The 23,909-nt window shown below is 49.3% G+C and overlaps 2 protein-coding genes across 5 annotated transcripts in view; one reads left to right on the top strand and one right to left on the bottom strand.

The window, feature by feature from the left end:
- Positions 1-23,909, top strand: part of DELE1 (DAP3 binding cell death enhancer 1) — a 41,449-nt gene that overhangs the window by 2,325 nt on the left and 15,215 nt on the right. For 3 of the 4 annotated variants that reach the window (XR_012656288.1, XM_075068002.1, XM_075068001.1), the window contains exons 3-10: positions 8,473-8,593; positions 9,806-9,941; positions 10,385-10,528; positions 13,466-13,527; positions 15,561-15,678; positions 16,239-16,381; positions 18,609-18,767; positions 19,016-19,120. Coding sequence is in view for 3 of the 4 variants with exons in the window: in XM_075068002.1 (XP_074924103.1) it covers positions 8,473-8,593; positions 9,806-9,941; positions 10,385-10,528; positions 13,466-13,527; positions 15,561-15,678; positions 16,239-16,381; positions 18,609-18,767; positions 19,016-19,120 (988 nt within the window). In the remaining variant the exon portion in view is untranslated. The remainder of the gene's footprint in view (positions 1-8,472; positions 8,594-9,805; positions 9,942-10,384; positions 10,529-13,465; positions 13,528-15,560; positions 15,679-16,238; positions 16,382-18,608; positions 18,768-19,015; positions 19,121-23,909) is intronic. The other variant, XM_075068003.1, reaches the window with a different exon arrangement.
- Positions 22,990-23,909, bottom strand: part of PCDH12 (protocadherin 12) — a 45,372-nt gene continuing 44,452 nt past the window's right edge. Inside the window, exon 4 of the mRNA XM_032778943.1 lies at positions 22,990-23,885. Within this exon, the coding sequence (XP_032634834.1) occupies positions 23,767-23,885 (119 nt within the window). The 3' untranslated portion in view covers positions 22,990-23,766. The remainder of the gene's footprint in view (positions 23,886-23,909) is intronic.

The raw sequence follows: 23,909 nt of genomic DNA, 5'->3' as shown, positions 1-23,909 counted from the left end.
GAGGGTCAGGGAACCAAGGGAGAGCCCTGCATAGCCCACGTGTCCCATTCTGTGTTGAGGGAGAGCCACAACTGAGGGTTCTCCCATAGCCCTCAGTGCCCACTATGCCTGTAAGCAGCAGGGAAGTGGCTTTTAGGGTCTATGTGGACTGGACTTCTTAGCCAAAGGCAAGAACTGTAAAAGGGAGTTCTGGGGAATGGTTCCCATTTGGGTTTGGTCTGGTCATACCATCCCTTCACCTCAGCCAGTGTTGGAGACAGCAGTAAACATACCCTAAAGATCCCTGTTCTCAGGAACTGCAACATGAAATTCCTTTTCCTGATCGTGATTTAAGGAATTGCTGAAGTCATTGTATTTTAATCCAGGTCCTGGTTTTCTCTCTGTTTGCCCTTCCCATAACCTAACTCAGCTTTACCTCTGGTCACAGGCTCCTACCCCATGTCTTTCTCCCTACTGCACCAGGCAGACCTCAAGCATAGTCCCCCTCCCTGTATCTCTTTCCCTCCTGCCTCAGATGTCTACACTAGAGAGAGTGTTCTAGCTAAACCCTTTGCACACCCTCTGGAGTTCAGTATGGGTGCATGCATGTGACTGAGTGAGGTCTCCATGGTGCTCTGGAACCCCTTTGGCCAGCCTGTGCAGGCCCAAGGTCAGGGTGCATTCCTGGTCTCTTCCCCAGCACTCCAACTGGTGAGTCATACTGGTGCTGCAGCATGGGTCTGACAGTGTGGCACAGCCTGTCTTCTTGTGCTGCACCTTGGCCATGTCTACACAGGAACCTCACCACCATTTGCAGTGAGTGGGTGCTGCTCCAAAGCTGCAGTTAAGCTGGAGCTCTGCCATTTTATCATGTAACTTTTCCTACTCAGAGTAGAGCTAGACACCAGGGTAGTGCTTGCCTGCTGCTGCTTTCTCCAGCAGCAGTGAATGGCGCCCAGGGCTAATATAGCTGCTTTGTGCCTCACACACTCTCCACTCCTCTCCAGCCCTGTGTTGCCCTTTGCCTCATCTTCAGGAGGATGGTGATTTGCTGATGTGAAGCTGCTGTCTGAGTGCTTGGAAACAATGTAAATGTTTCACAGTGGCTCTCCCAACTCAACCTCCCATGCCTGACCCATTTAAGGCTTTATACATACTTGGAAAACATTACTGAGCGCTGCTGGCCTGAAGACTGAGCCTAGTGGCTCAGTTATGGGCTTGTCATCAGTACATCAGCCAGTGTAGTCTGGCAAACTACCAGCAGGATTAGAATTTACATACAACTTGTGCTTGCTGCTGGCGATTGGGTGCCCAGGTGCTCTCAACTGATGAGGGCAAGGATCCAGTGCTGTGGGGCCAGGATCTTTCTCACTGGCCTTGATGCAGGATTAGGTGATGGGGTCCTTCTGGCCCAGTCAGGTGGTCCCTGTGAGGGAGGAAGAAATAGGTGTCCCAGGGAAGTAAGACAGGGCTAGGGGAGGAATAGAGTGGCTGCTCCTCCAACCCAGGGGGAACAGAGAATGAGGGGTTCAAAATTCAATAGTGCTTAAGGTTGAATTTTGAAACTGAAATGATCCTAGAGAAATCAGAGTGAGAAAGGTCCATGCAGCCCAAGCAAAGCTCGGGTTGCTAAAACGTTGCAGGAGTTTCTATGCGTTTCTCCCCCTGGCACACGCTTGTTTCTGTCTGTATTCCCCTTCCACCACCTCCTCCCCACCACGGTTCTGTCGTTGATGGTCCTGGGTTTCACAGAGTAAAAATTTTAAGGCCATTAGAGCATATAGTCTGACCTGTATAACACAGGCCCTTGAATTCCACCCAGTTGCCTCTGTATTGAGCCCAGCAATGTATATTTAGCTAAAGCATCTTTCAGAAAGGGAGCCAGCCTGGATTTGAAACCATCAAGAGATGAAGAATTCACCATTTCTTTTCCTCGCTAGTTTGTTTCAATGGTTCATAACCTCCCTGTCTTAAAATTTTGTGCTTTATTTCTATTTTAAACGTCTGGCTTTATCTTCCAGCCGTTGGTTCCTGTTTTGCCTTTCTCTGCTAGATTAAAGAGTACTTTAGTACCCAGTGTCTCAATCTTCTTTTTGATAACTTTAAACAGACTGATCTATTTAAGTCTGGCACTGTAAGGCATTTTGTTCAGCCCTTACATCATTTTATGGCTCTCTTCTGCATCTTTTCCAACTTTTCAACATCATTTTTAAAATGCATACACTGAAATGGATGTAGTATTCCATATCAGTGTCACCAATGTCGTATACAGAGACAAAATCATCTTCCTGCTCTCCACGCTCACGTTTATATCTCCAAGGACTGTATTGGTCCTTTTGCCACAGCATTACACTGGGAGCTCATGTTCCACTATGGACCCTAAATCCTTGTCAGAGTCCCTGTTTTCCAGGATATGCTCCCTTCAGGGCTTTGGAGCGGAGCCCAGAGCTGGAGCTTGGAGCAGTGGAGCTGCAGGTTTTTGCCCGGAGCTGAAGAGGAGCTGTAGCAGTCACTATTGGTGTGGGAGCGGAGAAATAAAAAAATGTGATTGCTCCAAATCCCTTAGTCTGTAGGTCTGACCTGCATTCCTCCCTCCTACATGTATATAACTTTCTATTTGGCTGTATTAAAAAGCATTCTATTTGAATGGTCCCACCTTACTAAGTGATCCAGGTTGCTCTGTATGGCTACCTTGTCCTCATCATTATATGCTACTTTGTCAATCTCTGTGTTATCTTCAGATCTGATCAGTGGGTTTTTTTATATTTTCTTCCTGGTCTTTATAAAGATATTGAATAGTGTTGGGCCCGATTCCTGTCCCTGCAGAACTTCACTAGAAAAATTCCCTTCCAGGATGATCTGTCAGTTAGCCAGTTCTTAATCCTTTTAGTATGGCTTGATATTGTATAGTGCTCATTTAAAACCCAGAATGTTGTGACATACCAAGGTACAGTTCAGACCAATGAGTATCTGTCACCCCTGCCCTGTAACCTGAGGTTCCCTTTGCACTGCTTTTCTGCTGGAGCCACCAACCTGGATTGCTCACAAACATCCTGTAGTATGTAAGTCACTCCTAGCTATGTCTGTGTGTACTGCAGCCAGCCAGCCACCCCTTGGCTTTTACCAGCCTTAAAGAATCCAGAAGGTGAGCCAAGCACATTCCCAGTCCCAGATCTTCCCCCAGAAACATATGTCTGTGCTGTCCAGCCATCTCCTGTACAGTGCAAATATATTGAGTCTGTTCTTCTTTTGAAAAAATAATATGCACGCAACTTGTTACCCCAAATGGTGTTCCTGGACATTTCAGCAAACACATTAAAACAAGTTTATTAACTATAGAGAGAAAGCTTGTAAATGAGTACAAGTAATGAAGTGTAAAAGTCAGAATTGCTTGCAAGAAAAATAAAGGTAGAATGCTGTCTGGGTGCCCAGTTTAACTTTGCTTTGAAATCTAATATAGTTTGTTTTCTCACCACATGCTTTCAGCACTCTTACTGACCAAATTCGTGGGTCGGGACCCTCCCCCAGAATCCAACAGCTGCCTCCTTTGTCTCTTCTGGTGCAGAGAAAGCAATAGGCAGGGAGAGAGAGGGGGGTGCCTAAGATGTTTGTCCCAGCTTTTTATAGTTTCAGTCCCCTCTTGAAAAACATTTCTAGCTGAGACCCAGAAGACAAAGAGTCTATGTGGAAGGATATTCCCTGCTGGGCTTTTTTCCACCTTTGAACTTCTTTGTTTTCTCTCCCTGCTTGATTTACTACTTAAATCCAAATTAAGCCAAGCAGACGTTCCTTCTTTTATTTAGGACAGACCTGACTTCTGCCTGGGCAAAGCTGTGTGATTTGGAACATGCATTAGGATATGTCTGCACTACAGACCTTACAGCAGCACAGCTGTAATGTTGCAACTGTGCCGCTGTAAGGTCTCCCATGTAGCCGCTCTGTACTAACGGGAGAGAGTTCTGTCATCGGCATAATTAAACCACCACCAATGAGCAGCAATAGCTGTGTCAGCAGGAGACCGTGTCCCACTGACATAATGCTGTCCGCATCAGAGCTTCTGTCAGTGAAATCTGTCAGCCACACCCCAACTGATAGAAGTTTTTCCGACAAAAGTGCTACTATAGACATAGCCTTAATAACATCATATGGGGGAATCTTAGAACTTCATATACAATATTGCCACACATTTTATCAGGACAGTACTGACCGGCAAATTGATGCCTTACAGGGCATACTTTGTACAAAGATTATTACAGTAGTGTATTGGGTGTGAACATAGGGGTGTATTCAGGGCCAGCTCCAGGCACCAGGGCAGCAAGCAGGTGTTTGGGGCGGCCAGCAGAAAGGAGTGGGACGTTGGCAAGTCCCTCAGTCCCTTTCGGAGGGAAGGACCTGCCGCCAAACTGCCCCCAAAGAATGAAGCACCATTGCCATAGTATTTGCGTCTCAGATTTTTTAAAATTTTTTTTTTTTGGCCGCTTGGGGCAGCAAAAACGCTGGAGCCGGCCCTGGGTGTATTATATCATAGTGGTACTAAGTCAAACTCTTTCCATACAAAAAACAGTACATTAAATCTGTACAGTTACCTCTATCAACCAAACTTGTTATCTCATCAAAGAATGAAATCAGATTTGCTTGACAAGATCCATTCTCCATAAACCACTTTGACTGGCCTTAATTGTGTTATCCTCCTTTAATCATTGAATCCCAGCTCAGCATTTCCATTATTTTGTATGGGACTGATGCCAGACTAACTGGCCTATAGTTACCCAGATCCTCCCCCTTGCCCATTTTCAATATTGACACAACATTAGCACTCTTCTAGTCTTCTGGAGTTTCCCCAGTATTCTAAGATTTGTTAAAAAATAAAATCAGCAGGCAACAGATATCTTCAGCCAACCCTTTCAGGAATGTTGGTTGCAAGTAATCTGGGGCAGATGATTTAAAAATATCTGTCCTTAGTAGATGTAGTTTAATATCCTTTTTATTTACTAATGTACTGGAAAGTACCTTCTCATCCTAATGTTATGTGAGTGTATCATTCTGCTTCTTTCCAAACACAGAACAGAAACATTTATTTAACGCTTCTGCCTTATCTGCATCATCATTAACAATTTTACCATCTCCATATAGTGACAGGCCTACACCATTGCTTGGATACTTTTGTACCTAATATACTTTAAACAATTCCTTCATACTGTCGATATGAAGTCCTGTCAACCATGGATTTTTTCCATCTTTAGCTTCCCTTATATTTCTGCACATCGTAACTTTTTATTCATAATGATTGTCTATTTCCCCTTTTACCCATTTGTTATATATTGTTTTTTTATATCTAATTGCTGCCTTTATTTTGCCACTGAACCAGGATGGGTTAGCCAATGTTGTCCTTTTGGGTTAGAAAATTGTAATGTTTAGAAATTAATGATGTTTTACTGTTGGCTGCAGAATACCTTCCAACATGTCTCCTAAACTAAAGGCCTTTCAAAACAACATAGTTTTTCTGTCCATACATTACAGACAGGAGTAGCCATCTGTCCTCTGGTTTTATTTGATGGTCAGTAACAGACCCTCACCAGTACCTCTGCTTCCCGCATCTGGCCCTCTCATCTGCCCCCGTCCCAGTCTGCTCAGTTTGCTGCTCTGCCTTTGGGCTCTCAGCTGCTCCACTTTCCTACTCCCTGCATTGTCCTGAATGGAGAAGAGGTTGCAGATTTGCTGGAGCAGGTCACCTCATGCTGGAACCAGCACTCAAGCCATTTCACTGTGGGAACTCAGCCCAGTTACTCATCCTCATTTTCATTGCCCTAAGCCATTGGGTGAGTGGCGTTTTCAAACCATATTTATAGGTCATCAGTAGGACCTCAGATGTCATCTAGAAAGGAATCAGCAATCAGTGTGGCCCCTGGCACAAGGCAATGCTTAATTTGTAGGCAGGCATCTGCAACAGTTTATGAATGCTCTTCAGGCACGTTGCCCTGCAGAGAGCAATACAACAGTCGCACAGGGGCCTAGAAGCCCAGAGAAGGCTGGACTGGAACATTCTTGCCAAGCCCAGGCAATAAAGAGTGCTCTTGGCAACAGCTGCAACTATGAAATCCAGGAACAGAGGGAGTAATAGAGAGCAGGAAAATGCCCAGATGCCCTCTAGGGGCTCTGCTGAGTTCAAGGTTGACTCTAGGCACCAGCGCTTCAAGCATGTGCTTGGGACAGCACTTTCCAAGGGGTGGCACTTCGTCTCCTTTTACTTTTTTTGCTTGGGGCGCAAAAAAACGGGAGCCAGCCCTAAGCGGCGGTGAGTTGTGGCGGTGTGGGGAGGGCCACTGGAAGTAACCTGGGGGTGGGAAGAGGAACCACTCCCCCCCTCACTGTTCACCTCTGCTCCACTGCCTCCTGCTCCCCCGAGCACGCCACTGCTCCACTTCTCCCCCTTCTCTCCCAGGCTTGCGCAAATCAGCTGCTTTGTGCCAAGACTGGGAGAGAGAGGGGAGACGCAGAGCGGAGGTGAGCTGCAGCAGTGGGGGGCATGGGGAAGGCTGCAGGAAGTAACCCCGGGGGGGGCCAAAGGAACCGCTCCCCCCTAGCTCACCTCCGCCTCCTCCCTCAAGCACACCGCCACTCCCCTTCTCCCCCCTTCCTCCCATGCAAGCCTGGGAGGGAGGGGTAGGAAGGGAAATGCAGCATGGCTGGCGGAGGAGGCGGGGCCAGGGATTTGGGGAAGAGGTTGGAATGGGATGGGGAAGGGGCGGAGTTGGGGCGGGGCCGAGGGGGCATGAGAAAATTATTTTGCTTGGGGAAGCAAAAAACTTAGAGCTGGTCCTGGCTGAGATCATTTCTGCAATCCTTGCCCTTCCAGCATCTTGGCTAAGCTTTATCCACAGCACCAGAGACTGTCCAAGTCATGGCTCCATCCCAGATCTATCTTCTCTGCATTCCTTCCCACCCTCACACTGGGCTCCCCTCACTGCCCCTAGTTGCTGTGGCCTCTGCCACTGCCCACATTGCTGTTGCTTGCCCTGCTTCCCACCCAATACGTCTCAGGGAGCGCACCAAGCGGCGCCACCTAAAGGGAGGGAAGTGAATAACAGAGCTGTAGTTAGTGCTGTGGAGGCAGGAGCAGCCAAGCAGCAGCACTGAATTCCCTCTGCCAGCTTGGCGGGAATACAGAAGGAGAATTGGTGAATAGTGGCATTAAAGTTTTTAAAGCTCTGATCCCTATGGCTGTAGCCATGAGCCTCCTGAGATGTCAGTGTCAGGTGTGGCGCACCAGCTGCTGGTGGTGCTCCCTGATGCATCCTGTGACATGGGCATCAGGAGACATGGATGAGAATGGTGGGTTGGAGCTATGCTATGTACAGAGAAAATGGCAGGGTTAGGAAGGAGTGAGGTTATGTTTCATTCTCATGGTCTACTGCTGGCTCCCTGGGAGCTGGCTTAAGGGGTGTCGAGACCCCACAGCTGCCAGCTCTGTCCCTGTACCTGCAGTAGCAAGCCTCCAGAGAAACTGAGCTGGCGGCTGCTCTCCTGACACAGCTTGGGAGTCCCCTTAAATGTTGCTAAGTTTCCCACATAGCACATTGTATAGGCATTCAACTGGCAGGTCAATTTTCATGCCACGCTGCTCTTGCAGAAAGGTCATTTTGAGGGGGCTGCTCCTTAGGAACGTCTGTGTAAATGCCCCCAGATTTGTTCTCTTCAGTCTATTCCTGGTCCTTACCTGATGTTCACATTTTCAAGTCAGTCTAACTCTGCATGTACATTTTACAACAGGCTGATAAACAGAGCCAGGTCATTGTTGGATGTGTATGGATGGGAGTGCCTTATCCTGGGAACCACCTGACCTAATGATCTTGTGTTTGTGCCGTAACTCCTGGTCTGAAGTTAGTTTCAGGCTGATCTGTAAAACTGAGAGCACTAATGAACATATGCAGTGGCTTCCTGTCTCCACTCCAGATTGTTGCATGCAGAAGCTTAGTACACCACTGGGAGAACCAGAATGGGGACGTCTCTACACTGCAGTAAACCACCCAGGTCTGGCCTGTGTCAGCTGTCTCGGAATTATAGTAGCTCAGTTTAGCGCTCGGAGAACCAGGATGGAAGTGCAGTAACTTGAAATATTGGTATACCAGACTGGTTCTTGGTGCTGGACACTAGGTTGGATCAGGAAGTCCCACTGTACTAGTTCTATGTGGCTCATGGCCATAGTTTTTTCCCCAGGTCTTTGTCAAAAGCCTCATAACCTGAAAATTTTAAAAGCAGGTCAGGGAGGGTGAGGTCCTGTATTTCCTGAGTCCCTGCATCGATGGATTTCAGATTTGCACTGCAAACCCACCCTCAGGTCTCAAATCAGACTTTGTCTGCCTTGCATTGTAGAGCCCTTTGAAAATTCAGGTCTAAATAGAAAACTTTGGTTGACTTAACTGTGGTCTAGAGAGCTCATATCTCACCTAGTTTTGCGGGGAAAGGAGCTTTACATTATTGTTTATTTTCCAGTTATTTTCTCTCAGCTGCCTGGCAGAGCAGACGGGGTCGAGATGGTTGGGAGCAAGGGAATGCGCAGAGACCCTTCTTGAACCTGCACCCTCACTACACAGTCCTTGATGCCTTCACCTGGGTAAGGGACAGTCTCCTCTGGTGGTGGAGGAGGGGGCTGCAACCAATGCATGCCTCTATAAAAGGACTGTGGCCAAGGCACCTATGAAGAGGGAGTTGGCAGAGCTGCAGCTGGGGGGTTGAAGGGAACTGTGATCGAGATAGCTCCTGCAGGGATGTGGGTAGTTGGAGGGAAGAAGCTGTGGCTAGATGGGATGCTGTGGAACTGTGACCCAGATGCCCTGCAGAGATGTGTGGGGTAGACACCCTGTGGGAATGGTGTGGCCAGCTGAGTTGGATGGGGAGCAGCAGATGGAATGCTCTTCGGGAGTGAGGTGGGGAGCTGAGCCTGGGATGCCCTGAGGGAATGGGGTGGGGAGTCAGGGATGTCTGGGGAGCTGTGGACGGGATGCATATGGCACTGTGGAGGGAAGTTGCAGCTGGGATGCTGTGTAGGTGGAAAGTGTCATGGAGTCCCCAGGCGATGGTTAGGAACTGCTCCCCACAAAGCCAGTCAGGACTTTGGGGAGCCTCCTCTCCCTTGGAGAAGACTGTCTTCAGGGTAAGAAGCTTACACTGCTTCACCTTCCTGGGTCTGACCTTGGAGCATTCATCATATGCCCTTCCGTGCACTTCCCACAGCGAGTCCGCCCAGGCAGGGTCCTGGGGAAGCCAGAGGTTCCTGCATGCACCCGCACTTCGCAGTCAGACGTGACTCTCAGCCAGCCAGTAAAACAGAGGTTTATTAGATGACAGGAACACAGTCTAAAACAGAGCTTGTAGGTACAAAGAGCGGAACCCCTCAGATGGGTCCATTCTGGGGCCCAGCAAGCCAGACAACCCCGTCTGCCCTCACTTCCTGTCCCCAGCCAGCTCCCAACTGAAAAACCCCCTCCAGCTCCTCCTTTCTGGCCTTTTTCTCTTTCCCGGGCCAGGAGGTCACCTGATCTCTTTGTTCACCTTTAGCTATTCCCTTGCAAGGGGAAGGGCCCCAGCATTTGTTGCCAGGATACAGAGTGTCGGCCATTTATGCGCACTGGAGACTTAAGAAATGTATAGGGGAAACTGAGGCACTCACACAGGATTCAGAGGAAACATTAAGAACAGTTCCAGTTCATCACAGGGAGCTGTGGGCAGGATGCTCTGCTGTGTCTGGGCACCCAATGGAAAGGACTTGCTGTGTGCTGGAGGAAGGGGTGGTTGTTTTCTCTGATGTGTCTTTTTCTTCCTTTAGGGTGCACTAGCTGTGCTTGTTCTCCAGTTGGCCAGGCAGATCCCATGGTTGAGCCCCGTGCCAGGGGCAGGAAGAGAGGACGGGCATCCCCGAGTGGGCGGGTTCCTCACTTCTCTGGTGCCTCATCAGCACTCAGGTCAGTTCTGCCTCCTGCAGGAGAACGGGGACCCAGGGTGACTGTAGGTTGAGGGTCTCTGCTATGGAAGTGCTGTGAGGGTATAGGGAGGGCTGTGCTACCCCTGTGCAGAAGGCACCTGTCAGTCTGAAATTGGGAGCCAGCAGGGTGTGAAGTCCTGTGAGCCTGGGGGTCATGTCGCTGGGAAACATCCTATCCCTTCACCCTGACTTGGGGACCTTCTGGGTTGAGACACGCACAGCAAGTTCCTTGTGTTCCCTACCCATGACTCTGGACTTCTCTCTTCTTCTGCCCTTTGGCCCCATGCTCAGAGATGAGAAAGCTCTGAGCAAATGCTCAGGGCCCCGAGGCACTGCCAAACTTGGAGGGGCGACCCCAGGCATGTCTCATAGGTGACATCCTGCATGACTTTCAGGTGTTGGGGCTTGTCTTCTGTGTTTCAGTGCCAGCTGCAGGTTCATCCAATTGCCACAGTAACCAGAAGGTTCCCTGCTTCCTGCTGGGAGGGATTCCAGATGCTGCACCAGAGAATCCATCCTCTGGCATCCCCTCGGGGCAAGGAAAGCACCAGCTCTGCCCAGAAACAGGTACCAGACCAGGGTGTATGGGGCAGGGTACCCAAGGGAGAGGTATTTTTTGGGAGTCTCAAGGAGCCCAAGGTGTCTCCTGGAGGTGGAGAAGGAGCCTGTGGTGCAACTGAGGATCGGCTTGATTGGCCTTGGCACTTGGAACTCTATGTCTAGTCTAGTGTCCTTGCTTCAGAAGGGGTGTTGACTTGGAAAGAGTCCAGGAAAGAGCCTCAAGAGCAATTAGAAACCTTCCTCACAGTCAGAATTGTCAGGAGTCCCATCTCTCTAGCTGAGGGGTTCTCAAACTGGGGGTTGGGACCCCTCAGGGGGTCACGATGTCATTACAAGGGGGTTGCGAGCTGTCAAGCTCCACCTCAAACCCCGCTTGCCTACAGCATTTATAATGGTGTTAAATATATTTAAAAGGGTGTTTAATTTACTGCAGGGGTCGCACTCAGAGGCTTGATATGTGAAAGGGGTCACCAGTAAAAAAGTTTGAGACCCACTGCTTTACCTTATCCCAGGTTTTGAGGTAACTTTGATCATGAGCAGCCTGTCAGTTTGCTGTGGGAGAGTTGAGCCTGCAAAAGAGCTGCGTCCCCTGACGGTTTGCTGTAGGGGGTGGTGAAAGTATGTGTGTTGGAGGGTTACCTGCTAGTGAGCCATCACTGGGTCTTATCGTTGTAGCCATGTCAGTCCCAGGATATTAGAGAAACAAGATGGGTGAGATAATATATTTTACTGGACCCACTTCTGCTGGTGAGAGAGACAAGCTTTTGAGCCACAGAGCTCTTCCTCGGGTCTTTGAAAGGAACTCCCAGTGTCACAGCAAAATAGTATATCAACAGATTGTTTAGAAAGAAAGCAATCTGATGCGGTTCAACAAGGACAAGTGCAGAGTCCTGCACTTAGGATGGAAGAATCCCATACACCACTACAGGCTGGGGACCAGCTGGCTAAGCAGCAGTTCTGCAGAAAAGGACCTGGGGATTACAGTGGACGAGAAGCTGTGCCAAGAAGGCCAACGGCATATTGGGCTGTATTAGTAGGAGCATTGCCAGCAGATCGAGGGAAGTGATTATTCCCTTCTATTAGGCACTGTTGAGGCCACACCTGGAGTATTGCGTCCAGTTTTGGTCCCCCACTACAGAACGGATGTGGACAAATTGGAGAGAGTCCAGCGGAAAGCAACGAAAATGATTAGGGGGCTGGGGCACATGACTTACAAGGAAAGGCTGAGGAAACTGGGCTTATTTAGTCCGCAGAAGAGAAGAGTGAGAGGGGATTTGATAGCAGCCTTCAACTACCTGAAGGGGGATTCCAAAGAGGATGGATCTAGACTGTTCTCAGTGGTGGCAGATGACAGAACAAGAACAAGTTGCAGTGAGGGAGGTCTAGGTTGGATATTAGGAAACACTATTTCACTAGGAGGGTGGTGAAGCACTGGAATGGGTTACCTAGGGAAGTGGTGGAATCTCCTTCCTTGGAGGTTTTTAAGGCCTGGCTTGACAAAGCCCTAACTGGGATGATTTAGTTGGGATTGGTCCTGCTTTGAGCAGGGGGTTGGACTAGATGACCTCCTGAGGTCTCTTCCAACCCTAATATTTTATGATTCTATGATTAGCATAAGTCATTAACACGCTTTGTGTTAAACCATTCAAGGTGAAGTGGCCCGTTAACCCTCCTGTACTCATAAGACAAAAAGAGGGTGTTGATGGGTTACGAATTGTTGTAATAAGCCATAAATCCAGATGACCCATCATGGCAGTTTCTCCATGCGGAGAGCTGATGTCACTAAGAAGAGGAGGATTCATAGATTCCAAGGCCAGAAGGGACCATTGCAATCATCTAGTGTAGTGGTGGGCAACCTGAAGCCCGCAGGCCGCACACATCCCATCAGGCAATCCGCTGACAGGCCACAAGACAGTTTGTTTACATTGACCATCCGCAGGCATGGCTGCCCACAGCTCCCAGTGTCCGTAGTTCACCATTCCTGGTCAATGAAGCTGCGGGAAGCAGTGGCCAGCACATCCCTGCGGTCCGCACTGCTTCCTGCAGCTCCCATTGGCCAGGAACGGTGACACGCGGTTACTGGGATCTGCAGATGGCCATGCCTGTGGACGGTCAGTGTAAACAAACTGTCTCACGGCCCACCAGCGGATTACTCTGACGAGCCGCAAATTGCCCACTACTGATCTAGTCTGACCCCCTATATAACACAAGCCAGAGACTTCCCCAAAACAATTCCAGTTGGAACTAGAGCATATGTTCCAGTTCCTGGTGTCAGTGAGTGTGAGGCTGTGTCTGTGAGTGTCCTGGAGCAGCAGTGCATCGAGGAGAGATACTGTTGACATAGTCCAGAATGCTGCTACAGGAAGGTGTTCACTGAATGGCTAGCTACCTGTTCAGTACATATTCTCACTGCAGCCTCTGCCTTATTTGCTGCTTCCATCCAAACCCCGCACTGAACACAGCAGAATTCATTGCTTCCTGGCACTTGTCACTCCAGTGTTTGAGCACTTTACGCTCCAGTTTGTATTCACAATGCCTGTAAGGCTGTCAGGGGTTATTATCTCTGCTTTACAGATGAGGCACAGGAAGATTAAAGTAAAAAATGTTCATTAATTTTGGATGCCTGATTTTTAGAGTACACAGCATTACATAGCACTTTATGTATTCAAAGCACAGCTCCTGTTGAGTTCAGTTACAGCTGTGGGTACTCAGAGCTTCTGCAAATCAGACCCAAGGGTACAGGTTGGGCACCCAGGAAATGAGGAGCACACAATGAGTGTGAAAGTTTGGTTGCAGTGATTTGCCTGGTATCCAATAAGAACTCTATTGCAGAACAGGGATAGGATCCAGTTCTCCGGAGTGGAGTGGAAGGAGGGAGGAAGAAGGGTTGCAGGATTACTGGTCTGTCTCAGGCCCATGCCTTACTCTGATCTCTCCTTGCAGAGAAGCATTCATTCCCTGAGAGCTGCAGCACCAGCCTGGGGCCAGCCCACTGCAGTGTACAGGTACAGTCTCTTTGTTTCTCTGTGGGTCTTTGGCATTAGGAGGAGCTTGTCCCAAATCACATAGTCAGTGCTCTTTCCAGTTCAGCCTGGCTGATGCACCATATCCCTGGAGAGTCATGGCCACAGAGCAGGAGTCATAGGTATGGCACTTCTGCCCCCTTTCCACAGATTGTGTGTAGTGGCATCCTGCAGATTGTGTGTAGTGGCATCCTGCCCTAGGAGAGATGCCACTAGTGTTGTGGGAACGTGCCACTGATAGGGCCCAGTCAGGATCAGGACCTAAGCCGCACAGCCGCCCTGCAGACTATTAAGGGCCATGCAGGTGCTCAGCTACAGGGGCCTGGACTGGAGAAGAGTGAGGTAAGGGGCATGCAGGGCTGTGGCAGGGAGAAGCACCTCTCCCACGGCCCCAGCCCCAGAGCTGTCACAGTGGGGAAAGGCACCTGTCCCCCATAGCAGCCTGCACCCCGAAGCCCCGCATCCCTGGCCCCACCTCAGAGCCCAACCGGACCCCCCCCCCGCACTGAACCCTCTGATCCAGCCCTGAGCCCCCTCCCACACCTCAAACCCCTCATCCCTGGTCCCACCCCAGAGCCTGCACCCCAACCCTTTGCCCCAGCCCTGAGCCCCTCCCACACTGAACCACTCAGCCCCACCTCTGCTACACATCATCTTCATATTGGTGCACATAACAAAATTCATTCCACACATGGATGTAAAAAATTAGAGGGAACATTGATCAGGACCCCATTGTACGTACATATCACACAAAGTGCACTCAAATAACATTAAGGTTGCAAACTCAAGTACAAAAAATTAGGAAATATCAGAATCAAGACTGCCTTAGTTCAAGACCTCTTCCTGTATCTGTATTATTGTACGGTCTTTAATTACATACTTCTGCACTATTTTTTCCCTCCCCTGTGGCTGGGCTGGCTCTGCAGGGCCCTGAGGGATGGACCCAACTCCCTATTCTGTTACTGGGCTAGTTCTGCAGGTCCCACAGGGATGGACCCAGCTCCCTGTTCCATGGCTGGGCTGGCTCTGCAGGGCTTGCAGGAGTGAAAAGATCCCTATATTTCTGTTTGCTGAGGGTTGCTCTGACTGACAGGTGGAAAGCAAACCTTGCTCTCCATCCTTCCTCTCCTGATTAGAATTGCATTGTAAATAGTAGCATGGAGCTAATCTGAAATTAGCTGAAGTGTGCACTGCTGCTACCTGGTGGTACCAGACTGTATTATAGATACTAGGAATCAATTACTCCAAGTCTGAGTCCCTCCCACTCCTGACTAAGGCAAATTAGGAGATACTGCTAATTAGCAGGGATGTTAGGAAAAAGCCATAAAACAAGGACAATGGGGAAGGATTTATTTAGCTGACAGGCTATTTAAGTTTGAGTGATTTGGAGTACCAGGAAATGGGCTGCTCCATGTTTGCTGTAGGGAGATGCTGCCTCTGCTGCTGAACCTGACCTGGGAAGGGGAGGAGCAGGTAGTATTTTTGTATGGGAGAGTTACTGACTGCCTTTTCAGGGCTCTCCTGGATTCTATGGAGCTGCTGCTGAGTAAGAGGGGGCACAGCGGTCCCGTGGCCTGAGGGGTCTGCCGTGGGCTGGAGAAGGGTCTAGAGGGCACTGTGCTGGGGGAACGTCTATGCGGCTAGCCTGGTCTGAGGAGCCCGCATGGAACCCAGGGAATGTTGAGCTGCAACCTCTGGCTTGCAAGGGCTATTTGGGTGGGCTAGGAAAGCGTTGAGGTGGCTTACCTGGCCTGAAGAGCCTGTTTCAGGTTGGGGGTGCTTTGATGCAGCTCCCTGGCCTGAGGGTGCTGAGAAGGGTGTGGGTGTTGAGACAGCTCCTCGGCCTGATGGGGTTGGTGGGGGTTTTTTGTCACCTCTTAAAGCACAAACGCCATGACACTTTCGTTTGGTATAATGTGGCCCTAATGTGAGGGAGGTGCTCTGGCAGCCATGACATGAGCTGTCATGAGACTTGGGGGGGTTGCTAACACTCCTCTAATTCTCTTCTCTCCCAGGGGCTGTCATTTTCCACTCTACAGGGGAAGCCAGCACAGCAGGAACGCCTGGAGGAAGCAGCTACCCAGCTGCAGCAGGTGTTCCGGGTCAGCGTTTCCATTGCGCTCAATATTCTTGGTAACGTGGACCAGGCTTCATTGTGTCCTAAACTGCAGATAGCAGGAATAGAGACAGGGACACCCACACACTCTCTCCTTTTTGGAGGATTTCAAATATGTTGGGAAGCCTCTTGCTATTCTAGTCTATGGAATCTGCAGCACTAGTAATGGTTCCCAGGTGTTGTTTGTGTGAGTTGGCTGTTGTCATGGTCCCATTACCTGTCCAGAGGGTGGGGTTCCTGCAACCATTGTCAGGCTTTTCAGATTCTTCTGTATCACCTCTTACTGGCATTCACCCTGCTTTGCAATGAACTCTGGGAAATGAAATGACAGGGAGCCTGGAGCATTGGAGAGGCTGGTGATGAGGCCAGAGAACCCCTCCCCCAACATAGGGTCGGGTCATTGGTCCCTCCCACCTCCTAAACTGTATGGCTTGAGGTGGGGCGAGGCCAAGAGTTGGCAAACTTGGCAGGGTGCGGTGAGGCCAGCTGCCATGGGTGGGGCATGATGAGCTCCATGACCCTGTCCTGCCTGCTGCCTTTGTGGTGCTTTGCTGAACATGCACTGTTCCCTCCCCAGGGATTGAGAATGTGAGTGATGGCCACTACAGGGCAGCCTATTCCTGCTTCAAGCTGGCAGCAGATCGGGGCTACAGCAAAGCCCAGTTTAACGTGGGCCTGTGTTATGAGCATGGCAGAGGCACGGAGAAAGACCTGGCAAAGGTACCTGGTGGCATGCAGAGCCACACACACACACACGCATCCCTGCTCTACCAGGAGGCTGGGGGAGGCTATTAGCCCTGTTCCACACAGCATGAGTAGGAGCAGTGATTGGGAGGGACCAACCTGTGAGACACTTCGCTCCAAAGTATCTTGCCTCAAGGGAGCAAGGTGCTGTTCCTTAGTGTGCATCGGTGAATGCCTGTCAGTGCAGGGGCACCCTGCAACACTTGGGTGTGTGTGGGGGCCCTCAGAAATCCTGGGGTAGGAAGTAGAGCCCTGTGCGGGACTAATTTTTTAATCCCACTGTTCAAAGCCGCAGTACCCACTCCCACCCACTCTCATATTATTTCTTGAATTTGTATCCCACTCCTGCTATTATACCAGTGGATCCTGTAGGACCTGTGGAATTCCAGTCCCACTGCAGGGCTCTAAAATTGTCCCAGCAATGGCTGGATGTGCTGCTCTCAGCAGATGTTTCCCCACTGGCACCCACCCACTCCCTACATCCTCTTGCAATGGGATGGGGACCATCCAACCAGCCCAAATTGCCCATACAGAAAGCTTAGAGTCCTCATGCACGCCTGTGAAGGGATTAGCAGCCCCTGTGTCTTCCCTTCCCCATGCAAAGGAATTAGAAACCTCTATCCCTCCATGCAAATGGCTGAAGAGCCACTGCATTATCATGCTAAGGGGATGGAAGGCCCCCACACCCTGCCATCTCCAGACATAAATAGATTGGCAATGGGGGCTCTCCCTTACTTCTGCACTGCTGCACTTCAGAGCTGGTAGCCAGAGAGGAGCCACTGCTGGCTGGGGTGTTTATGTTTGTGATGATGGAGGACTGTTTTTTTAATCCTGCTCCCATCCCGCCCTGCAGTACCCACTACCACCCGCTCCCGCATTGTTCCTTGAATTTTTATCCCACTCCTGCTATTATGGCAGCGGGTCCTACAGGACCTGCAGGATTCCAGTCCTGTTGCAGGGCTCGAGTGGGAGGTATTGTACATGTAAACGCAAAATATTAATTATTCCAGCCAGGAAACTCCTAGGAGGGAAGGTTAGGGCTGCAGAGTCAAACACCTTCCCATCGGGAAATGCTAAAGCTAAGGCTGCATGTGTGCCAGTGTAGGCTTTAATGGCATGGGTGCCTTGGGAAGACTGCCCCTCGTGGGAGAAGACTGGGATCCTTTGCAGCCCTGTCCTTTTCAAACATACCTTCCCAGGCCCTGTTCCATACACTTATGTATGCAGCATTAGTAGTGGCTGGGAGAGTACCAGGGAATCCTGTTACCATATGGCATATATGTAAAACACCACCACATGTGCAGGAACCATATCCTGCCTGGACCACCTCCCAGCAGCTTTGTGTGGGTGCACTGAGATCCACATCTTGAACCTAGGGACCATTGTTCATAGGAGTGCCCCTGCTCTGGCTATTTTGTGCCACTCAGCTGGTACAAAGGAACTGCAAAACCAGCTTAGTTGGACATTGTGTCAGTCCCAAAGCACAGAAGAATCTTTGGTGTAGCTGGCCCTATGCCACCCCCTATGGAATAGGAGTTGTGGCTAGGAAAAGAGGGAATGGGTACAGTCCCCAGCTGCCAATCATCTCACATCCCTACTTTCACTCTCCTACATGAGCAGTTGCTGCAGCTAGCACAGGGCTGTAATGTGATGGCATTTGGATGGCAGGATGGGTATGATTGTGTATAGGGCAGTGGTGCAGGCATGTGCTGTGTGTGCTTGGGGTTGGGTTGTTCTTGAGGGATAGTGCACACTTGGGGAGAGGCTGCGTGTCTCCTATAGTCAATTCTCTCTCTGACGATCATACCTGAGAAGCAGGGTCTCACCCGAATAGTCTTATGTTTCATAGAATCATAGAATATCAGGTTTGGAAGGGACCTCAGGAGGTCATCTGGTCCAACCTCCTGCTCAAAGCAGGACCATTCCCCAACTAAATCTGGTGCATGTCTGGGATCTGCAGGGCACTGAGTATAAGGGAGGCTGCACAGGTAAGGAGGGTATTTCTGCTAATGGCTGCCTGGGGGAGTATGCATAGCTTGTGATGAGAACCGGCAAGAGGGTTTGTATGCAGATGCATGCTATGGTGTCCTTGCCAGTCTGGGTAAGTATTGGAGAGTGGCAGCCTCCTCACAAAGATGCCTGGGACAATACAGCCTGGCACACATACCTCCGGGCACTCATGATGGTGTTTCTCTGTTTCCAGGCAGCTCTCTATTACCATCGTGCAGCCAGCAACGGGCACCCCATGGCCCAGTACCGCTATGCCAGGTTCCTTTTACGCCATGGGCTCAAAGCTGGAGGGGCTGACGTGCAGAAGGCTGTGACTCTGCTAGAGCAGGCAGCAGCAGCAGGGCTAGTGGAGGTGAGTTTCTGTAGCACATGAATTATTGCTAAGGCTGAGCGTTTGACTAGCATGGAGCCACCAGGGAACCCCCTCTGCACAACACCGGGTCCTCTATAGGGCAGTGTCCATGGGGTTGGGGAAACCCTGCTTGTGTCCTTGCTACCCCCCCCCCCCCCCAATATACCGGCATGCCAGAGTCAGCTAGCTGCAGTGACACGTTAGCATCACCTCCTCAGCAAGGTTTGTTCCTGCCCTTGTATTTTTAGGCATGTAGAAGCCTTGGGTTTTGGCACTATGCTAGGTTGTTCTGGCTCCTGTGTGTCAGAGGTATGGTGAGCTTTTCCCACTCCAGTATGCAGCTCTTTGTTCAGGTAAGTCCAAGCCCCCTGCTCCCACTATGGTGCTAGGCCTATGGTGGACATGCACACTCAGTGCCTTTTCTGTGATCATTGATTCTCCTTGGATTAGGCCTTTACTAAGCTCAAACAAGGAGAGAGGCTGGAGGAGCCAGCTGTCGATGGGCCCTCAAAGGGGGCTCCTCCCCAATTTCAAACATCCAGGAGTTGGTGTCAAGGTCTTGGTCCCGAACTGTGGATTCTGACACCAGGAGCCTTTTATATTCCATGCCCAGAAGAAGCTTGCCAATAAGGACACATCCCCCTTTCAGCTGCCAAGCAGAGACCCCCAACAACAATCTGCACAAGGCAACCAGAAGGCAAAGGGCAGGTCTCACTGCCAGAGGTCAGTGTCTGTCTCAGCTGGCTCACATCACATGATGGTGTGTCTATCATCACATCAGACTCACCACTTCTCACCTTTTCTGGGCAGAGAGCTGCTTGGGATGTTGCCACAGCAGGGAGTGCTCAGACATTCACTAACCAGTGCTCAGATCTTGGGATGGGGAGCCACTCTGGTGCAATAGCACAGAATGCCACCTGCAGCCAGCTCTGCTCCTGGGGCAGAAACAGCCCTGGGTCTCTAGCAGACCCACTCCTCCTGGACTGAAACCAGGCAGCCCCCAGTCCTCGTTGCCAGGCAGTGGACCAGGCCACGGTGCTGGTCTCTTCCCAATATGGACTTTTCCAACCTGCTGGACCTGCCGCTGGATTCTTTGGTCCAGCCTGGATCTGCTGTCTCATGGGTAAAGCCTGATTCTGCATCCTGCCCTGAGTCTGAGCCAGATGCTGCTTGACCCACTGAGATTTCAGCCTTCCACCCACCAGACAGTACTCTACCATGTCCTCTCACCTACAGTTATAACATTCTGACTTCTTCAGGAACCACCTCCATACTGGGACATCAATGTGACACTCCGCCCCAGTCATTGTCAGAGTATCATCATTTCTCTCACTGAAGACTGAATTCCTTCTGGAAATCACATTGGCCTGGAAAGTCTGAGATACAGGCACTACTGGTTCACGCAGCCTATGTAGTGCCCTCTAAGGACAAGGTGATACCTATGCCCACACCCTAAAATCCATCAAAGGTGTCCTCCAGTTTCTACCAAACCAATCAGTTCATCTGCCTACCTGTATTTTTCCTAAAGCCTCAGTCACTTTGGTTCCCTGGTGTTTCAAATCAGCACTGTGATGCTGGCGGACCAGGCACCAGCTTGTGCCAAGGCCCATAGATCTCAACTGAACACTGATCAATATATAGCTGGAACCAGTTTGGCTCCACCTGTGTGTTGATACTGTTAAAATAGGTATTAGAATTATAAGAATGTGTTTAGTTTTCAGACTTTATTAAATGCTTTTAAGTTGCTGCTTGCATTAATCTCACTTATAATACCTGTACCCCCTGTTTTAAGGTAATGTTTAAGTGTTTCATAGACTCATAAAAGATTAGGGTTGGAAGAGACCTCAGGAGGTCATCTAGTCCCAACCCCCGGCTCAAAGCAGGACCAACCCTAACTAAATCATCCCATTCAGAGGCTTTGTCAAGCTGGGCCTTAAAAACCTCTAAGGAAGGAGATTCCACTACCTTCCTAGGTAACCCATTCCAGTGCTTCACCACTGTCCTAGTGAAATAGTTTTTCCTAATATCCAACCTAGACCTCCCCCACTGGTATTTGAGAGCATTACTCTTTGTTTTGTCATCTGCCATCACTGAGAATAGCCGAGCTCCGTCCTCTTTGGAACCCCCCTTCAGGTAGTTTGCTCTGTATGTAAATCACCAAAGAGGAAAGAGACACTGAGTGTCAAATAGTTTCCAACAAGAGGTGTTACCTGTTGCCCAGCAAAGGAGGCCCATCAGTGCCTGATGAACTACTTTGGAACATCAGAGGACAAAAGATTTTGTTGATTGCCCTTTTCTGTCCCCCTCCCTCCCCCATGAAGGGGAGACAAACAAGTGAATTCCTCCCAACAGCCAAATTTGCATCTTAAAGCAGAAGTGGGGAAGGAATAAAAGCGCTGACAAGGAGGAACTGTATCTTTTATGCTGCTTAGTTTCCGAGGGGCAAGGATTACTAAGCATAAACAAAAGATCCCCAGTGTTTGGCCTGGGTTAGCCCAAAAGAACACATAAAGCTTGCTTATTATAGAAGCTTCTGTTACTTTTTGAAACTTAAGATTGGAACTGATTTTTATGTATATATGTTTAACCTTTTGAATAACGCTCCTATTTCCTTTTAATAGTTAATAAATCTTTAGCTAGTTTATTATAGGACTGGCTACAAGCTTTGTCTTCAGTGTGAAACTGAATGTGCAATTGACCAGGGTAAGTGACTGGTCCTTTGCGACTGGATATAACCTGAATATTGCTGTGATCTTTGGTATAAGGGACCATCTGTCACAAAGGCAGGCTCCAGGTAGCAAGATAGATCAGAGCACCCAAGGGGACTGTCATGGTACAATTCCCCACTCTGAACCTTAGCGTCCTAAAGATGGGGTACCAGCATGAATCCCTCTAAGCTTAATTACCAGCCTAGAACCTGTAGCGCTGCCACCAACCAGGACTTGGAGTGCCTGGTACACTCTGGTCCCCCTAAAACCTTGCCTGGGGAACCCCAAGACCCAGATCCTCTGGATCTTAACACAAGGAAAGTAAACCCTTTCCCCCACCGTTGCCTCTCCTACGGCTTTCCCCCTAACTGGGGTTAGATCACGGAAAATACTGTGATCAACTCCTTGAATCTTTCAAAGCAGAGAGGAAATTCAGCATTGCCCTCCTTCCTAATTTCGCTATCTCTTTGTCCCTCCCAGACTCGTCCTAGAAGAGAAAGTAATTCCGGACACAGAGAGAAATGTTATGCTCTTTCTCTCCCATACCTTCCTTTCTCTCCACCTAATCCCGGTGAATCCAGAACCCGTCCCTCTGGGTCGTCACACAGAATTATAAAGAACCTTGATTGTTTTTCAAAGAAACTTGTTAATGTAAAAGAGAGAAAAACAGGAAGAAATATCATTGGTAATTCAAAGTGGAATAGGTACACGGGTCTTTCAGCTAGAACCACTGGGAATTCAAATTGAACGTCCATGCCTAAGTATACAAGTACAAAGATTATAAATCCTTCAGACAAAAAATACAAATTGAACTTCCTCCCAGCCAATACAACATGAACTCCTTCCAGCCAAAGCACATATGCAAATAAAGAAACAAACATAAGCCTAACCTCGCCTGTCTACTAGTACTCACTGTTCTGAACCTTATAAGAGCCTGTATTGGAGAGATGAGGGAAACCTGGTATGCAGACGTCGGTCACCTCAGAACCCAGAAGATACAAGCAACCAAAACTAACAGCACACACAAAAACTTCCCTCCCTCAAGATTTGAAAGTATCCTGTCCCCTGATTGGTTCTCTGGTCAGGTGACAGCCAGGCTCACTGAACTTGTTAACCCTTTACAGTCAAAAGAGATATAAAGTACTTCGGTTCTATTAATTCCTACTATCCGTTTATGACAGGGACTGTCTGTAACTCCATGTTAAGGGTGTAGTTTAGGTTATCGTGCTTGAGGAGTTCACACCTGAGTGGTGAAATCTAAGTAGAGAACTCAAAACCAATGGTGGGGTTTGTGCCCTTTTTCTTAACAGTCTTCCCTGAGGTTGGTACTCATGGTCTTGAGTCACTGCAGGACAGCTTGACAAGCACTGCAAGCCCCTCACCTCTCCTCTGCAAAGGGACCCTGCACTGTGTTTATCCAACTACCAGACCATATCCTCCTGTTCCCTTTTTCCCCAGCTTGTGCAGCATGCCTTAGTGCAGGAAGAGCCCAGACTTCAGGGATGGTAAAAAAAAATTGTAATCTGCCAAAGAAGAAAGGATTGCTGTGACTAATTTTTCTACAGACAACAAAAGTTTTCTACAACTGTGTTCTGTTCCCTTCTTTCTCGAACCTAACTCCCTGGCCCTGTCTGCTTGTCTCCTACTTGTAAAGGGGCAGTAAGATCAGTGGGGTGGGAGAAGCACTGAAACTGTGTAATCTCCCAGGGGACAAAAGACAGCTGTGTCTAACTTTAGACAACCAACTATAAGTTTTCTACAACTTTCCCTTCCCCAGTCAGGAGCTGTGTAACCCACCCACTCCCATCTCCCAGTCTTCTCAGCACTGGGACCATTGCAACCTTACCACTGGCTGAGAAACACACAGACACAGGAGCAGTGTTTTTCCTTAATAATCTCTTTTTAAGAAATACTTGTAGCCAAATATATAATAGTGATTTATCAGAAATGAGTAAAATCATTGATTGATAACTGTCAGGGTGGGGTGGCCTGGATGGAGGAGAGAAAGTTGGAAGTTTTTTGTGAGAGGCCAGGGCATGACAGTGCCGTGATTTCAGCACGACAGTTCAAACTTGCAGGCGTAGTAATGCATGGCATAGTATCCATGGAGGAAAAGTCAGTGGACAGTACTGCAAATGCCTTTGATCTTAAAATCAGGATTGCAGCAATGGAGTAAGAGGGGAGATTCATGAAGAGGGTGGAAGGCTGTTGTACTTTACCAGCCTGGGGTTCTGGTTCCTGCCGCCATACAGGGTCAACTTTGGGTTGATTGAGGGACTTTCTTAACTGGCTCATCCAGGTAGGGCACAGAACAACATGCTCCTCATCTGCTGGGTCTTCCAGGACATCCTCCGTGATCCCTTCTGCTTCTTTGCACTTGCCCTCATCAGCATCTTGACAGACAAGGAGGCTAGGGAGATGGAGGAGAGGATTG

Source organism: Chelonoidis abingdonii, chromosome 7 (assembly GCF_003597395.2).
Source record: "Chelonoidis abingdonii isolate Lonesome George chromosome 7, CheloAbing_2.0, whole genome shotgun sequence".
Taxonomy (NCBI): Eukaryota; Metazoa; Chordata; order Testudines; family Testudinidae; genus Chelonoidis; species Chelonoidis abingdonii.
Note: the sequence above shows the minus strand (reverse complement) of the source record. Positions and strands in the feature narration are given on the sequence as shown.